The sequence below is a fragment of the Diaphorina citri genome, unplaced genomic scaffold (genome assembly GCF_000475195.1).
Source record: "Diaphorina citri unplaced genomic scaffold, Diaci psyllid genome assembly version 1.1 scaffold3161, whole genome shotgun sequence".
NCBI classification, from domain to species: Eukaryota; Metazoa; Arthropoda; class Insecta; order Hemiptera; family Psyllidae; genus Diaphorina; species Diaphorina citri.
The window spans coordinates 1-19,324 of NW_007380572.1; the positions used below are offsets into that span (position 1 = coordinate 1).

Consider the following 19,324-nt stretch of genomic DNA (forward strand, 5'->3'; position numbering starts at 1 on the left):
ATGTCATCCAACTTACACAGGTGAATTTGTAAGCTTGATTCGAGCCTTACATCCAATCGTGTGTGCTGACTGGGTAATTTCCTGAATGTAGTCTATTCAGATTCAAAAGGAACTGGGAAGGTAGGTACCTACATACTTATACTTGTCTATGCCAATGTATGAAGAAGCATGTGCAAGAATCATGTAGTAATATGCATGGTAATGGAAATTAGTGCCCTACACTTGGATTTAGACCACGCTACGCTACGATCATTGATCGTCTTCATTATGCTGATTAGAGGTGTAGATTTATCGGCTAGGATTTAGGAATGTACCACTTGAAATCTATTTGAAAAAGGAACTTTGCAAGTTGCTAATCTTATTTTTTCCCCTACAGTTTTAATCAGAGCTTGATTTTCAAATTTTAGAGGTAGCGTACCGGGTCAGAAAAAATCTGGAGGATGTTTATGTCATCTGGAGGATACTAAAAGATCTGGCAACGTTGCTTTTACAAACAAAAACAAAACAAAACAGTTCCCGTTTCCCGAAATCGCGAAGTTGATGTTTAATATGCATGGTAATGGAAATTAGTGCCCTACACGCCTTACACTTGGATTTAGACCACGCTACGCCACTGCTGATCGTCTTCATTATTATGCTGATTAGAGGTGTAGATTTATCGGCTAGGTTTTATGAATGTACCACTTGAAATCTATTTGAAAAAGGAACTTTGCTAGTTGCTAATCTTATTTTTTCCCCTACAGTTTTAATAATTTTAATCAGAGCTTGATTTTCAAATTTTAGAGGTAGCGTACCTACCAGGTTAGAAAAAAATCTGGAGGATTTTTAGGTCATCTGGAGGATATTAAAAGATCTGGCAATGTTGCTTTTACAAACAAAAACAAAACAGTTCCCGTTTCCCGAAATCGCGAAGTTGATGTTTCTAATATGCATGGTAATGGAAATTAGTGCCCTACACGCCTTACACTTGGATTTAGACCACGCTACGCCACTGCTGATCGTCTTCATTATGCTGATTAGAGGTGTAGATTTATTATCGGCTAGGATTTAGGAATGTACCACTTGAAATCTATTTGAAAAAGGAACTTTTGCTAGTTGGTAATATTTTTTTCCCCCTACAGTTTTAATAATTTTAATCAGAGCTTGATTTTCAAATTTTAGAGGTAGCGTACCAGGTTAGGAAAAAATCTGGAGGATTTTTATGTCATCTGGAGGATACTAAAAGATCTGGCAACGTTGCTTTTACAAACAAAATACAAAAACAAAACAAAACAGTTCCCGTTTCCCGAATCCCGAAATCGCGAAGTTGATGTTTCCCGTTTCGGTCTTCGCGTGTGATTTTGATTTTTTTTATATGAATAGACAGGGTTACTACCTATGCGTTTCATATTTCAGGTGCAATATGTAGAGCCAAGAAAGTATTTTTCCACACGGATGCAGCCCAAGCTGTAGGCAAGATACCACTTGATGTAAACGATATCAATGCAGACCTTATGTCTATTAGTGGACATAAGGTATACGGACCTAAAGGTAAACAGTAAACACATTAACATGTTGTAGGTACGAATGGGTATTACTTAATAATTAAAATTAATTTCAAGTTGATACAACAGTGCATGTTTTTAGCAAATAATTTTTCAAACTTTCGCACTTTCGCTGTTTTGGTTTTGGCTGCTTACGTGTTTTTTTGTGCTCGTTGCTACTTTTGTTTACAGACGATAGACCAATCAAAATACCTCTACTGGTGGGGTGGACTTCGAGGAGCCTCCAAGCACAGAAAATATGCTTGTGGAATTCAGTCATTCGTGGAATAAGGCCCTGGACAACCTAACAGATAACAGAAGACATCATTTTGACTTCAGAAGTTGCTGAATGGAACAAGTTCCTAGGTGGTTTAATGCTATGTGTCACGGTCACGCTTTAAGTTAAATCTATTGGATTAAGGGGGCACGGTTGGTCCAGTGGTAACGCGCTTGCTTGCCATGCAGAAGGTCCCGGGTTCGAATCCCACCATCGACAAAAATTTGCTATTATATGTGTGTGTTGTACTGGTGGAGTATTGTTCCAATAGAATGTACACTGAGTATATTCATATAACATACATTACATCTATAGGTGTCTAAACATAATGTACTATATCTGTATAGCTATAGTGTATAGTGCATGTGGGTCTGGAGCTGAAGTTCTGTTGCTTAGTAAATGCTCTAAGTAGAGTGTCTGTGTTAAAACAGTAGGTATGTTCAAAATTTCTGTGCATTTATCTTCACAGCATTCTAAAGAACCTTGTTCTTCTATCAATTCTGTTAGTAAAGTGATTTTGCTCTGGTAATGCTGCTTGTCTGGTAGCTAATACTTATTGATTGAAAGTAGATACTAGATACTACTCCTCATTAATCGTGAGGTTGAGTGCACCCTGTATTTAGTAGGTACAGACTGCAGAGTTCTAATAAAAAGAGGTTAACGGAGTAGTAATTCATACTTATTAACATAGTAAAAGAACCTCGGTTGTTGGTAAAAAAACTTAGGTTCTGTCGGGAATCGATCCTGGGACCTCTGGTGTGCAAGCTGCGTGTGATACTTGGCCACGGTGGTAGCTCGTATTTGTCACTGGATTTTCGTTCTTAAAGACACGGAACCTTGGATTCTAAGGCCACAGGTACCTTATCATTCGCACGAATGAAGTGAGGTCTGTTTTAACTTGACTACTTTATATTTTGTTTGTTTCATTCAAACGGCCTCTCTGATTTTCATTAAATCTAGATAAAATGTTCCACACACATATGAGATTTTCTCATTGAATCGTGGTGTTGTGGATTGCATCAGGCCTTTTGGGGCCACGTAGAGGTCCTTTATCTGAATAAGTTCATCAAATCAGTGAACAATTATTTCCCAATAATTTTTATAATATTACCCAGTCCAGCTTAAAAAAAAAAACTACCGCAAAACCCTCAAACTTGCTTGTATCAATCTCTATCTTCAAAACATCTTGTTCTATTCTATTCTACCGTCAGGTGTCGGAGCTCTCTTCGTACGCCGTAGACCGCGGGTTCGACTCGAGCCTATTCAGAATGGTGGTGGTCAGGTAGTACCTACTTGCATATCCCTGGGGAATTCATTGTCACCTATGCTTTAAACATAAATAGGTATAAACTAATTTGAGATTATTCTGTAATGATTATCACCTAAGTATACTTGAAATATTATTTTGACAAATTCACAACATAAATATTAGGTACCTAAGTACTTCCTTTCATAAAAAATAATCTAGGAGTGCTAATAGGTAGAAGTTAAATAATGTTGTGCCTTTACCTCATCCAGAAACTTAGTACCTACTTGCATATCCCTGGGGAATTCATTGTCACCTATGCTTCAAACATAAATAGGTATAAACTAATTTGAGATTATTCTGAAATGATTATCACCTAAGTATACTTGAAATATTTGACAAATTCACAACATAAATATTAGGTACCTACCCAAGTACTTCCTTTCATAAAAAATAATCTAGGAGTGCTAATAGGTAGAAGTTAAATAATGTTGTGCCTTTACCTCATCCAGAAAATTTGAGATTGTTTCATTGTGTTTTTAAATGAAGTGTTTCCCTTGCAAGTTTCATGGAGGAAACTGAAGATATCACTACGCTACCTGAAGTACAGACTGCAGAGTTCTAATAAAAAGAGGTTAACGGAGTAGTAATTCATATTTATTAACATAGTAAAAGAACCTCGGTTGTTGGCTGATGTATGTTTGTATTAACCGAGTGTGTGTGTGGTATGACAACGCATGCATGAAGTTTGCTAAGGTACAAGGGAAAAGATGAAGAAGAACTACAGTGCTTGCCAAATTGTATTCGGAAACTTCTGGGGTTTCAGTCGGTTCGGTGAACCTGTGAAACTCACTCGGAAAAAAAGGGACGATATAGGGTTCCGATTGGTCGAATCGAGCCCAAATTTTAATGAGCCGATGCTCTTTAGGTGGTAAATGTGTTTGCCAAGTTATTTACATAAAACTGGGACAAACTGTTTGAGAGCCATGGCGGCTCTGGGACAAACTGTTTGAGAGCCATGGCGGCTCTGGGAATTTCATTAAAAGGGCCCCTAAGTACTCGGAATCTGAAAATCCTGCAATCGGGCCCAAAATCTCATGCGATATCTAATGTTTTACTTGACGTATTGTGAAAAAAAAAATACCTACATATTGATGTCAAATGAGCGTCCGATATGAATGAAATTTAGAAACCGTTCGAAGAGTTTGTTAGGATGGAACGAACAGGAAGTACCTATAGGAACAGACAAAGTGAAGGAAAAGTCGAGTTAAAACTGTGTCAGCGTCCGTTGTTTGAGGACCCCTGAAAGAACAAGATGATGTACGTAATTCCAAATATCTGTACTCTTAGCTATTGGCGTTAAGGAATATTACAAGTACAAGCGAACGTACTCTAACTGAGACTGCATAATGCTTAGATATTAGATACAGATGATGTACGTAATTCCAAATATCTGTAAGTACTCTTAGCTATTGGCGTTAAGGAATATTACAAGTACAAGCGAACGTACTCTAACTGAGACTGCATAATGCTTAGATATTAGATACGTAGCGTAGCGTAGGACCTAGGTACATACATATGTACATACCTATAGTATACTTATGGAATTTATGTATAGGACCTAGTTGTACATAAAATATTTACGTATACGTATGAAATTTATGTATTCTACTGCAAGGAAATGACCAGCAATGTAATCGTCTTCTAGCTAGCGGCGATAGAACGTTAAATGCACCAGTTTCCGAAGAATCACTGAAGCAACGTTATGCCTGGTTAGAAGATGAACGGGTGACTGGAGCAGTATGACTGCCGGCTATTCCAGGTTGTGCTCAGCCTCGTGAGGACAATCGAAAAAGCTGGTTGAAACCTAAAAGCGAGGCATATGATGTGTTTATTAGTTCCGTTGAGTTTGCTCTCATATTATGTCAATTAATATTTAAATCCCCTTTTAACATATATCATATTATGTAGTCTGCCTCCTCTTAGCTACGTAGTCTGGTTGATTCAGCTACCTAATGGTCTGTGATGCCGCAGGTCGTGGCTCCGGTGATTTTCATCGAAGGGGATCGAATTATTCACTCCAATGGCCCTCACAGTCTGGTCCAGAGTTTGAATCCTGGCTAAGCCTGCTATGAAGAGCTGTAGAACTCGCTCAGAAGACCAAAATCTAATGAGCAAATTTCTTTCATTTGATGACCGAGTGTAGGTACCAAATTTCATTTAAATCGGACTATCTGTTTGCGCTCGAGAGTTATCTGTGGCACAAACAGACAGACAAACCAAATTTAAAGTCACTTCATCATTCGTTCGAAAAAAAAGAGGAAAGAAGTTGAAAGTGAAGAATGATATTCCACAGCGTGTTCTTGTGTGACCTTATTGCAAGTAGCAAATATGTACCTAGGTACATCATCTACACAGGAAAAAATATTTAGGATTCTAGGTAGTACCTACATTTCCTACATTGTAGGTAGTAGAACCTCTACTCAAATTTAAATGAACTGAAAACCACACAAATAATGAGGACAAGTTGCCAATTCGCGTTTTATTAATTGCAAACTTATTATTCATTAATTTCCGAGATCAACGATTCCTTTTGGTGATAGTAGGTAGTAAAATCTTTTGGCAAATTTAAATGATTTGAAAACCACACTAATAATGAGGACAAGTTGCCAATTCGCGTTTTATTATAAATTTCCTTCATTTGATGACCGAGTGTACCAAATTTCATTTAAATCGGACTATCTGTTTGCGCTCGAGAGTTATCTGTGGTACAAACAGACAGACAAACCAAATTTAAAGACACTTCATCATTCGTTCGAAAAAAAAGAGGAAAGAAGTTGAAAGTGAAGAATGATATTCCACAGCGTGTTCTTGTGTGTGTGACCTTATTGCAAGTAGCAAATATGTACCTAGGTACATCATGTACATAGGATAAAGAATTTAGGATTTTAGGTAATACATAGTAGGTAGTAAAATCTTTTGGCAAATTTAAATGATTTGAAAACCACACTAATAATGAGGACAAGTTGCCAATTCGCGTTTTATTAATTGCAAACTTATTATTCATTAATTTCCGAGATCAACGATTCCTTTTGGTGAGAGGAAAGAAGTTGAAAGTGAAGAATGATATTCCACAGCGTGTTCTTGTGTGTGTGACCTTATTGCAAGTAGCAAATATGTACCTAGGTACATCATGTACATAGGATAAAGAATTTAGGATTTTAGGTAATACATAGTAGGTAGTAAAATCTTTTGGCAAATTTAAATGATTTGAAAACCACACTAATAATGAGGACAAGTTGCCAATTCGCGTTTTATTAATTGCAAACTTATTATTCATTAATTTCCGAGATCAACGATTCCTTTTGGTGATGTGACTAGAGTAGATACCAATATTGAAGAGTTTGTTAAATTGTTCTGCAGACTTTGAATTGAATTAAATTGCACACTTTTCGTCAACTCTCGGAATCGATTCCCGGACCTTTTGCATTGCAGGCGCTTTCACTCTCTCGCGGAGTTTGCTGTGAGTGTATGGCAGAGTGTCAGGTAGTAGTACTTAGTACAGTTAGTAACTTAGTATGATATATGTACTATGACTAGGTATGACAGTGATGTGATATTATGCTATAGATGCGGTAAGCAATGTAGGTATGATGAGAAGAGAGAAGGAAATCTAGTGTAACTCTCTTTGATACTGAAATCCGAAATATGCCAAGATAATGAAATAAGTAGATACCAATATTGAAGAGTTTGTTAAATTGTTCTGCAGACTTTGAATTGAAATAAATTGCACACTTTTCGTCAACTCTCGGAATTAATCCCTGGACCTTCTGCATGGCAAGCAGGCGCTTTCACTCTCTCGCGGAGTTTGCTATGAGTGTATAGCAGAGTGTCAGGTAGTAGTACTTAGTACAGTTAGTAACTTAGTACGATCCGCGGACCTTTTGCATTGCAGGCGCTTTCACTCTCTCGCGGAGTTTGCTATGAGTGTATAGCAGAGTGTCAGGTAGTAGTACTTAGTACAGTTAGTAACTTAGTATGATAGGTACTATGACTAGGTATGACAGTGATGTGATATTATGCTATAGATGTGGTAGGCAATGTAGGTATGATGACAAGAGAGAAGGAAATCTAGTGTAACTCTCTTTGATACTGAAATATGCCAAGATAATGAAATAATTATCATCATGTACCTATGTACTTGTACATAAGTATGTGTGTGTGTACGTATTTTTAGGTATTATTAATGTGAAATCTGTATGTCAGGATATTACCTAGGTAGGTATTTCTTTGGGGCTAATGACAATCGAAGTCGTGCCCCTTTTAAAATAAATTTATGAAAAAAAAAAAAAAAAAAAAAAAAAAAAAAAAGTGTCTCTTGAAGTTCAAAAATTCAAGAAGTTTTGTACAAGGAAAATTCCTAAAACTTAATCTTTTAAGTTCTTTAACTGAATTCTATTCTCTATAACTTCATATTCTCACGTTATGTACAGGTGAATCTCTACTGATGGCACTGAAGGATGTGGCGCTATCTAGTGGTAGTGCTTGTACTTCTGCATCTCTAGAACCATCCTATGTATTGAGAGCTATCGGTATGGACGAGGATTATCTTTTAAGTTCTTTAACTGAATTCTATTCTCTATAACTTCATATTCTCGCGTTATGTACAGGTGAATCTCTACTGATGGCACTGAAAGATGTGGCGCTATCTAGTGGTAGTGCTTGTACTTCTGCATCTCTAGAACCATCCTATGTATTGAGAGCTATCGGTATGGACGAGGATTTGGCTCATTCCTCTATCAGGTGAGTAAAGCTTCATCCACACTGCTCAAGTATTCTAGTTAGTTACCTCTTTCCCATTTCCATGCATGCAGGGCATTTAGGAGAGGGACATGTCTTTCCTCCTCTACTGGTGGGGTGGACTTCGAGGAGCCTCCAAGCACAGAAAATATGCTTGTGGAATTCAGCAGTTACCTCTTTCCCATTTCCATGCATGCAGGGCTGTATTAGGAGAGGGACATGTCTTTCCTCCTCTACTGGTGGGGTGGACTTCGAGGAGCCTCCAAGCACAGAAAATATGCTTGTGGAATTCAGTCATTCGTGGAATAGGGCTCTGGACAACCTGGTTGGTTGGTATCAAATGCTGGTAATTGACTATCAGGTCATTTTCCTCCTCGCGTCCCAATATTTGGCGATGATGTTGTCTTGATCCGTGAGTTCTGGGCATGTCTGCAGGTGGTCTGCATTCATGACAGCTTGTTGAGTGCAGAGTGGACAGGCGACAAGTGGCGGCATTACCAGAAAAAGAAGACAATTTCAAAGAATTGATTGATGGAGTAATCAAAGGATATCCTTCATATCCACAAAATTTTCGGAGAGGCGCCCAGCTTGAGTACTAATAAGTCATGATTTAGATTTAGATACTTAGACAGATAGACGTTAAACCGACTACTGTCTACTACACCATGTTCACCATTTCAGTAATAAACTATTAACTAAATATTTCAATATGAACGTCATACGTACCCAATTACCCATGCACCTATGCTTAGCTTAACCATTTAAAAAGATATAAATAAATCATACGTCTACCTCATGACATCATAGTGAAGGAAAAACCTGGTCTGTCAGCATGATAAATGGACAAATGAATGGTTGAAGTCTCAATATGTACATACCGAGTACCAACTAATACATATAGTACTGATGGGGATTTTCCCATACCTACTGGTGAGATGCTGTAATAAATGTATCTAATGAGCCCAAGTCCACTTCTGTGGCGGAGTGGTTAAGACCACTGACTGTCAACCCGGAGACGCTGAGTTCAAATCCTTCCCGAGGTGAAAATTTTTTGACCAAATGTTTCCGATTACGGTTACTTCGGATAGGTAGGGTTGCAGAAGGATTTGGTAGCATCATACGACTTTTATTACATTACGAAACTAAAGAAGAAGGAAAAAAATTACTTAAGTAGGTATTACCTAAATTTTATTAGTACCTAAATACTATAGGTACCTACTTACGGAATCGTCAAAATGTACAAAAAATCAATTTACTTATATGAGTTCTATCAAAATTTTAATTTTGAAGAAGAATCTTGAGAAATTGAAGAAAAAAAGCTACCTAAGATTTTTTTTCTAATTCGATCGGACAGTTTAAGACAGCTTTCACCTTAATCTGAATCCGAAAGGATCTGACACGTTCATATAGGTACTGACGCCAAATTGGTGAATGTCAGCCAGACAGAATTGGATGAGTTAGTAGCTGTTAGGGATATTCGATTCTATTAGAATCTGTGTCTTATAGGTTGGGAATTACTGTGGGAAGCCTTTGGTACAGGTCGTAGTACTATCCACGCTCGATGTTGCTTAACTTCAGTGATCCAACAAGAACTGGTGTATTCAACGTGACAAAGCCGCTGTCACGTTGACGTGAAGCCCCCCTCAAAAAAAATTAATTAAAAAAAATCAGGTATTTCTCGGGTTTTGAACCCGAAACTTTTTAACTGAGTATTACGTGTTTGAAAATATCACCAATCGATTTCTCGAGAAAAAATACATAAAATAAAGTATTTATTCAGTTATCTACAAAAATGTTTCGTTTCAAACTTAACACAATTACTCGGTTTCGAACCCAGAACTTTTTAACTGTAAGCCCCAAGTAATTGAAAATATTACCAATCAATTTCTCGTGAAAAAATACATAAAATAGAGTAGGTATCCAATTGTACAAAAATGTTGAGTTTCAAACATAACAATTTCTCGGATTTCGAACCCTTAACTTTTTAACTGTAAGTCCCAGGTGTATAAAATCACCACCAGTGAATTCCTCAGATAAAAATACATGAGTTAACATATTTGCTTTAACTAAAATACTTAATGGGGACTTTTGAGACAAGAAAAACTGTTTTTACATGTATTTTTCCTATGGCGCACATTAAAAGTGGACACACTGTATACAGCCCCTTGTGTAACTGACTCACTCACTCACTCACTCATACTAATTCTAACCCACTTCTAGATGTGCTAGGAAGATGCGGTTTTCACCTCTCACTTGGTTCGTTCAGTTAATTTATCTTCATTATCCAAGTGAGAGCTATGAAGAAGATGTTCTCGGGAGAATCGTGAAATGTCTCGCGTATTACTATATTTAACTATTATTTCCATGTTCACTATTATACTATTATTTCCAATCATGTTCTGGATTCTGGAACACGAATGTCCAGGATATTGAGATGGGTACTACAGCAGTAACTCAGGTTGTAACATAGCGAGTCATGTATGTATTAAGTACCTAGTATTAATTTCAGGTTGTAGATTAGTAATACGTAAATCATGCAAACGTTCTTGTAGGAATTACAACAAAATTTTGCCAGACAGCCTAAAAATATCCCTTAAAATCCCTTAATTTTCTTGAAAATCCCTGAAAATTATCTTAATCCTTACCTATTTAATTACTTTCTACTGTACCTAGGTCCTTTGAGAACCTTGTAGATAGTCACCAAGTGAATCTAACATACTTGTAAGTAATGGTCTCATGGTGATGGCCAGGAGTATTTCAGAATCAATGAACATGTTGACCTCTCACCTCAGCCATGTTCTTCACCGTTACCATGACAACTGGTAATAAATATAGCTTAGCCATGTATTATAGCAACTAATACTCCTAACTGTATACCAGTGAGAACTTGGTCTGGCTAATGGTTATGTATAATTGTAGGAACTGAGAGCCGGCAAACTTTAGCACGCAAAGCAAAGTGGAGCAATCATCATTTGTTACTGTATGTTGCTCTTTGGAAACTTACAGTCCTTAGTAGTCAGTTCCAACACAGATTCAGTAACAGTCCTAAGAGTCCTAGCAACGTACACAAGATTGGAAACTTACAGTCCTTAGTAGTCAGTTCCAACACAGATTCAGTAACAGTCCTAACCTAAGAGTCCTAGCAACGTACACAAGATTGGAAACTTACAGTCCTTAGTAGTCAGTTCCAACACAGATGCAGTAACAGTCCTAAGAGTCCTAGCAACGCACACAAGAAGCCCACTTTGAGGCTTCGGTGTTATGGCAAGCAGCCCTGAAAGATGGTTCAAGCTTATGCGATATTGTAACACAGATGCAGTAACAGTTTCACAAGAAAATAACGGATAGCGCTATCTTATTTATTATTATTATTTTTTTTTAACAGTTTGACAGAGGGAACTGTAACTGCTATGGTCTTATCGTCCCGAAATCGAAGAGAGAAGGAAGACAGGATAGGAGAACCAGCCGTTCCGAGAACGAACATTATCCCATCAGGATAAAATCCGCCCCGGGCGGGAATCGAACCCGCGTCTAGCGCGAGCCGTTCCGAGAACGAACATTATCCCATGAGGATAAAATCCGCCCCGGGCGGGAATCGAACTCGCGGCCTAGCGCTTACAGGATAAAATCCGCCCCGGGCGGGAATCGAACCCGCGGCCTAGCGCTTATAACCCGTTCCGAGAACGAACATTATCCCATCAGGATAAAATCCGCCCCGGGCGGGAATCGAACCCGCGGCCTAGGTGTTCCGAGAACGAACATTATCCCATCAGGATAAAATCCGCCCCGGGCGGGAATCGAACCCGCGGCCTAGCGCTTCCATCGAGAACGAACATTATCCCATCAGGATAAAATCCGCCCCGGGCGGGAATCGAAGCCACGGCCTAGCGCTTACAGGCGCACTACCAACTAAGCTAACTAGGCTGGCTAGCGCTATCTTAGGAAAGCAGAAAAAGAAAGTACTTAGCCAGCGGCGATAGCACGTTGTACGCACCACTTGGATCACTGAAGTTAAGCAACGTTGTTTGTAATTGGTATCCGGATTGGTAATTAGCTGAGCAATAGCATATTGCTGGCTTTTCCCAACCCACTCAGGCTGGTTGAATTTAATCTGAGGAGACGTTTAGCTTGTCTCTGTGAATAAAGGGTAAATAAAACCCATCACTAGAAAGCTAAATTCTTAACACATCCTTTCTTGATCTTTTGATAACTTTTGTTTTCTACTACTGCGTGCATTTGTAAATAGTGTAAATATCATCAGGTCAGAACTCACACAGAACGTGATGTGTGTGTGTACAGAAAATCGCCTTGAGTATACCTACCTATGTACATACCCCTATGTAACTATGTATGTAGCGCTATGTAGTCATTGATTTCCTATTTCCTGTGCTGAAGAAGAACCAGCACGATATAGTAGTGAAGAAAAGAAGAAGAAGAAGAAGAAGAAGAAGAAGAAGAAGAAGAAGAAGAAGAAGAAGAAGAAGAAGAAGAAGAATCATCATTAATTGTTGGTGTACGAGTATGTTGCTCTTTGGAAACTTACAGTTCTTAGTAGTCAGTTCCAACACAGATTCAGTAACAGTCCTAACAGTCCTAGCAACGTACTCAAGAATCCCATTTTGAGGCTCCGGTGTAATGGCAAGCAGCCCTGAAAGATGGTTCAAGCTTATGCGATACATATATTACTTACAAATCTACAGTACTAACACAGATGCAGTAACAGTATCACAAGAAAATAACGGATAGCGCTATCGCTATCTTAGGAAAGCAGCAAAAGAAAGTACTTAGCCAGCGGCGATAGCACGTTGTACGCACCACTTGGATCACTGAAGTTAAGCAACGTTGCTTGTAATTGGTATCCCTAACACAGATGCAGTAACAGTATCACAAGAAAATAACGGATAGCGCTATCTTAGGAAAGCAGAAAAAGAAAGTACTTAGCCAGCGGCGATAGCACGTTGTACGCACCACTTGGATCACTGAAGTTAAGCAACGTTGCTTGTAATTGGTATCCGGATTGGTAATTAGCTGAGCAATATAGCATATTGCTTGCCCCACTCAGGCTGGTTGAATTTAAACTGAGGAGACGTTTAGCTTGTCTCATCACTAGAAAGCTAAATTCTTAACACATCCTTTCTTGATCTTTTGATAACTTTTGTTTTATACTACTGCGTGCATTTGTAAATAGTGTAAATATCATCAGGTCAGAACTCACACAGAACGTGATGTGTGTGTAGAAAATCGCCTTGAGTATACCTACCTATGTACCTACATACCCCTGTGTAACTATGTATGTAGCGCTATGTAGTCATTGATTTCCTATTTCCTGTACTGAAGAAGAACCAGCACGATAGTAGTGAAGAAAAAAAAGAGGAGGAGGAAGAAGAGTAGTAGGAGTAAGAATAAGAAGAAAATGGATTAGAGGAAAAGAAGAAGACCAAATGGAAATTACTACCTATGCGTTTCATATTTCAGGTGCAATATGTAGAGCCAAGAAAGTATTTTTCCACACGGATGCAGCCCAAGCTGTAGGCACATTCATTCGATAATCCTGTATTTAGATTACTGTGCGTCTTGTATTCGAAAGTGTAGGTGTTTCCGATTTTATATTAGTTCAAAATGGCTGACACTTGTTGGTTCTATGGTTTATGTCAATCAAACTAAAATAATTATCTCATATAAATGTAAATAATTCCTTATATCTGGTTGACCTCAAATAATGTAATATATCCTTAATGTTATTACTGTGAATTAAGCCATAGATTATTGGTATTTGTACATTAATTTCTAAGATAAGTGCCTTAAATTCTTGCATAAAAATATAGGTGTTCAAGTTCATTTCACTTGGGTCCCATTCTATTTGTATCTACCTACCTATTGCAATAAAAAATCAGAGCACTAGTACCTACTTAGAAGTGAGGTCTGTTTTAACTTGACTACTTTATATTTTGTTTGTTTCATTCAAAAGGCCTCTCTGATTTTCATTAAATCTAGATAAAATGTTCCACACACATATGAGATTTTTCTCATTGAATCGTGGTGTTGTGGATTGCATCAGGCCTTTTGGGGCCACGTAGAGGTCTTTTATCTGAACAAGTTCATCAAATCAATGAACAATTATTTCCCATTAATTTTTATAATATTACCCAGTCCAGCTTAAAAAAAAAACTACCGCAAAACCCTCAAACTTGCTTGTATCAATCTCTATCTTCAAAACCTCTTGTTCTATTCCATTCAGATCTGCTCCAATATTCTCATTCTACTCTATTCTACCGTCAGGTGTCGGAGCTCTCTTCGTACGCCGTAGACCGCGGGTTCGACTCGAGCCTATTCAGAATGGTGGTGGTCAGGAGCGTGGCATGCGTAGTGGTACAGTACCCACTCCCCTAGCAGTAGGACTAGGCGCGGCATGCCGTATTGCGCGCACCGAGATGGCTGCAGATCAGGCATGGACGAAGAAACTGTGCGACAGATTGCTGACTAAGATATACGCTGAGTTACCGCAAGTGATTCGCAATGGAGACCCGGACAAAACGTATCACGGATGCGTCAATTTGTCCTTCGCGTTTGTTGAAGGTAAGGGGGGGGGGGGGTTACTCTATGCAACAGCAAGTATATGCTAAATGGAGCAATAAGTAAGAAAAAAAAAGATTTAATACTATGTTTAACGCCCTACAGGGAGGGCAATTACTAAACAAAGTTTCCTACCTATCTAATTTTATATAAATGGCCTGAAAAGTCCCTCTCTCCCAGTAGCAGGGTGTTCCATGTGTTGTATAGGACTGAAAAGTTCCTTTGTCCCAGCAGTAGGCTACAACTGTTACTGTGATGAATTTCTCTAACAATGTTAAGGATAAACTTCCATCCCGCGGCTGGAATTGAACTCACGCCCTCCTGTTTACCAGACGAGCGAGCGTCTTGACCATTACAGGTAGGTTTTACATCGCAAGGCCAGTCCATCCAGTATAAATAAATAATACATATACTCAACCATACATACCTATAGGTAACTTGGAACATGTTAGACTTTCCATCCAGTATAAATAAATAATACATATACTCAACCATACATACCTATAGGTAACTTGGAACATGTTAGACTTTCCATCCAGTATAAATAAATAATACATATACTCAACCATACATACCTATAGGTAACTTGGAACATGTTAGACTTGTCACCTATGTTAAGCATTAAGCATGCTCTGAGTCATGCTCACAAGAATGCAGGTCATGTTATCATAATGCTCATTTCATTCTCTCTACTCTATACCAGAGGTTTCCAACTAGCGGCCCGCCAGACCATTTTTGTGGCCCGCGAAGCTGTCAGGGTGGGTCCCCTTGAGCTTGATTTTTGCTTTTTATTATGGACTGAACTCCGAAAATGGAGCATCCACCCCCATCCCCCCAATAAAATCCTGGATACGGGCCTGCTCCCTTCTGTATGAGGCCCGCGAAGTATACATGCCAATTTAGCATGTGGCCCGCAAACACATGGAAGTTGGAAACCCCTGCTCTATACTCTAGCGATGTGTGTATTCTTTACCATTCAACATCCCCTCAATAAAATCCTGGATACGGGCCTGCTCCCTTCTGTATGAGGCCCGCGAAGTACCTGCCAATTTAGCATGTGGCCCGCAAACACATGGAAGTTGGAAACCCCTGCTCTATACCGTAGCGTTGTGTGTATTCTTTACCATTCAATTGCGATTTCTTTTGTTCTTCAAAGGAAGAACCGGCCTGTGTATATTGCATTGCTGGCGTGAATTGCATGGATTTACTAGAATGCTAATTTCTGTTGGCAAAGCAGACCTGTTGGATTGTGGCAATTAGTAATCGATAACGGTCGTTATTTAATGGATCTTTACGTAAAACGTATTGCTTGTACTTGTCACTTTATTGGCAAACAATCGGTTGCTATGATGATTTCAATGAAATAAATAAAACAAGAAGAGGAAGGAGGAAAAGATGAGTGTTTCACCGCCGCTTTTATCTCGTAGTCAATGAAACAAGACAGACCTGTTGGATTGTGGCAATTAGTAATCGATAACGGTCGTTATTTAATGGATCTTTACGTAAAACTTGTTGCTTGTACTTGTCACTTTATTGGCAAACAATCGATTGCTATGATGATTTCAATGAAATAAACACAGAAGAAGAAGAAGACGAAGGAGGAAAAGATGAGTGTTTCACCGCCGCTTTTATCTCCCATTAACAAGTAAGCATGTGAATAGTTGATCCCATGGCATTTTTCACGCCGAATCGAATGGTGAAACTTTTAGAACTGTCCGACTTAGTATGACCAATTGACCAATGACCATCCCGTTTTTTTCCATAGAAAAGCCTGTTTTCCAGGTTATTTTTTCTTTTTTTTTTTTTCAATTCCTTATCTTAAGTAATTCTAATGTACATAATTATGTACCTATTTCCTCACAGTTTAAACAATAATTTAGGATACAGAAAGCCAGAGCTCTATTATTTACGACATTGCATGCATAAACCCCTGGCCGAGAGATAAAATGTGCATTTACTTTTCTTTAGTCTCTACTCCTCCCCCTCATTATTCTTCTGACCTCTTCCACTTTCTCCTTCTCCTCTTCTTCCTCTTTTTATTTAGAAAAGCCTGTTTTCCAGGTTATTTTTCTTATTTTTAATTTCTTTATCTTAAGGAAAGAAAGTAATTCTAATGTGTGTACCTATTGCCTCACAGTTTAATCAATAATTTAGGATACAGAAAGCCAGAGCTCTATTATTTACGACATTGCATGCATAAACCCCTGGCCGAGAGATAAAATGTGCATTTAAAATGAAATTTTCATTTCTAATCTTTGTTTTGTTAGTTTCATGTTAAATTTAGCATTCCCCGTGTATGAATGAGAACATAGGTACCTTTACGAAGAATATTATGAAAGTTAAATGTTAATCAACTCTCACATAGTAAATGTCACCGTGTGAGAGTGTGATTGCTTGTGTGACCATTTCGTCTCGGTCCCTGATCTAAGCTAGCAGCACGCTATTGGCCAGATGGTCACCCATCCAGGTACTAACCACGCGCAACCGGTAACCATTTCGTCTCGGTCCCTGATCTGATCTGATGAGGGACATACTATGGGAAGTGGGTATGCTATGACAAAGAACAGAGAGCGATTATCCTAAACAGATAAAGTTCTTTCTCGGAACGGCTGGCTTTGTCTTCCTTGTCTCTTGGCTTTCGGAACGATAAGACTTTAGCGACAGTTCCCTCCATCAAACCTCTTAAAAAGAAGGAAGTCCAGTCCAGCCTAGTTAGCTTAATTGGTAGTGCGCCTGCCTTGTAAGCGCTAGGCCGCGAGTTCGATTTCCGCCCGGGGCGGATATTTTCCTGATGGGATAATGTTCGTTCTCGGAACGGCTGGCTTTCTCCTATCCTGTCTTCCTTCTCTCTTCGATTTCGGGACTCTAGCAGTCACAGTTCCCTCTGTCAAACCTCTTTAAAAAAAAACTTGATATTTGCATTCGCTTAAAAAAGTACAGTTACGGAACGGCTGGCTTTCTCCTATCCTGTCTTCCTTCTCTCTTCGATTTCGGGACGATAAGACCATAGCAGTTACAGTTCCCCCTGGCTTTCTCCTATCCTGTCTTCCTTCTCTCTTCGATTTCGGGACGATAAGACCATAGCAGTTACAGTTCCCTCTGTGTTCCTATCCTGTCTTCCTTCTCTCTTCGATTTCGGGACGATAAGACCATAGCAGTTACAGTTCCCTCTGTCGGCAGGCTTTCTCCTATCCTGTCTTCCTTCTCTCTTCGATTTCGGGACGATAAGACCTCTTAAAAAAAGAAGGAAGTAAAATGTTTCATTGTAATTTCCCCCTTAGCGATGGGCAATGGGCTTGCAATTGAAATACTAGTTCATGTATTGATTTATTTTTTTGCATTGTAAACATCGAACCCGGGACTTTCTGCATGACAAGCAAGGCGTTCGGAAGAGAATACCTTTGTAAGGACTTCTGAAACACTATAATGATGTTTGTTGTTCGTTCATTGACCCGTGAGAAGGAAGTAAAATGTTTATTGTAATTTCCCCCTTAGCAATGGGCAATGGGCTTGCAATTGAAATACTAGTTCATGTATTGATTTATTTTTTTTTGCATTGTAAAAATCGAACCCGGGACTTTCTGCTGCATGACAAGCAAGGCGTTCGGAAGAGAATACCTTTGTAAGGACTTCTGAAACACTATATATGATGTTTGTTGTTCGTTCATTGACCCGTGATTATTTTGATTATTGAATGAGGAGCACATTGCCGAATTGTATACCCGCATTTATTTAATCTGAAATCCGAAAGGATCTGACACGTTCATATAGGTACTGACGCCACATTGGTGAATGTCAGCCAGACAGAATTGGATGAGTTAGGTAGTAGCTGTTAGGGATATTCGATTCTATTAGAATCTGTGTCTTATAGGTTGGGAATTACTGTGGGAAGCCTTTGGTACAGGTCGTAGAATTCTAATCTGATCAATATTATTTGAAAGGGAGTGGGGGGGACTAAATTAGTATTTGGATAAACTTCTCTTATGTTGAGCCCTTATCACGCATCCAAAGGTACATGTTGTAATCTTTTCCTTTTCTTCTGAAACACTATATGATGTTTGTTGTTCGTTCATTGACCCGTGATTATTTTGATTATTGAATGAGGAGCACATTGCCGAATTGTATACCCGCATTTATTATTGTTGTGTGATTATTTAGTGATAAGATGTCCTTGTGTGTTGATAAGAAATGAAAGAGAAAGGGTGATAAATCTGGTAATACTCACTTCTAGTTCATTCCAAAGAAAGTAAAAAGAATCTTCGCAGAAGGCAGGTTTAGCTCAGGAGATTTCTAGTTGTATGTTGATTCTTGAAGTGTAATGAATGACCGTGTCTAACGAATTAGTAACAGTATTAGACTATAAGGGGATGAGTTACTTCGAATTGCCCTTAAAACAATAGTGTAGATGTAGATAGATAAAAAAAAACAAGATGGGGCGAAAAAATAAATAAATAAATTAAATGACGCCACAAAAGGGTAAAAAAAAATCCGTCTCTTGAGGATTTGTTCCTTTGAAATTTAATTTCTGTTTGATTTTATTGCTTATCAGGGCCAAAATCATTGGTACTTTTGGAGTAGTATTGGACCATTTTTCCTTCCTTCTTTCTTTCTTTTTATTTTTGCTTTTTTGTCTCTTAATGATAAAAAAAGCATGTACTCCTATTTGCTGATGTAAATACATAGATTGCATTCGTGTACAACGGGCCCTGTTTCATAGCAATAATGTTCCAATATTTAATGAATTTATAGTCCCTGTAGTGAAGATGACTCGTGTTGTAAATCAAGCAGGTATTGTTCTACACTCACCCCTCCTATGTAGACTACAGGATCAGCAACTAATACTCCTAACTGTATACCAATGAGAACTTGGTCTGGCTAATGGTTATGTATAATTGTAGGAACTGA

The 19,324-nt window shown here is 38.6% G+C and overlaps 1 protein-coding gene across 1 annotated transcript; it reads left to right on the forward strand.

Moving 5' to 3' along the window:
• The first annotated feature begins 1,393 nt into the window (after positions 1 to 1,393).
• Positions 1,394 to 14,469, forward strand: LOC103520058 (probable cysteine desulfurase, mitochondrial). The gene is made up of 2 exons (XM_026831320.1): positions 1,394 to 1,530; positions 14,126 to 14,469. Exons 1-2 carry the CDS (start codon positions 1,494 to 1,496, stop codon positions 14,467 to 14,469), a joined length of 381 nt encoding a protein of 126 aa, XP_026687121.1. The 5' UTR covers positions 1,394 to 1,493.
• The last annotated feature ends 4,855 nt before the right edge of the window (positions 14,470 to 19,324 follow it).

Bases quoted from the DNA above. Each gene is read 5' to 3' on its own strand.
- LOC103520058 (XM_026831320.1), top strand. From the start codon at position 1,494: ATGTCTATTAGTGGACATAAGGTATACGGACCTAAAG. The intron at 1,531-14,125 runs GTAAACAGTAAA...TTCTACCGTCAG, and splicing joins TAAGGTATACGGACCTAAAG to GTGTCGGAGCTCTCTTCGTA.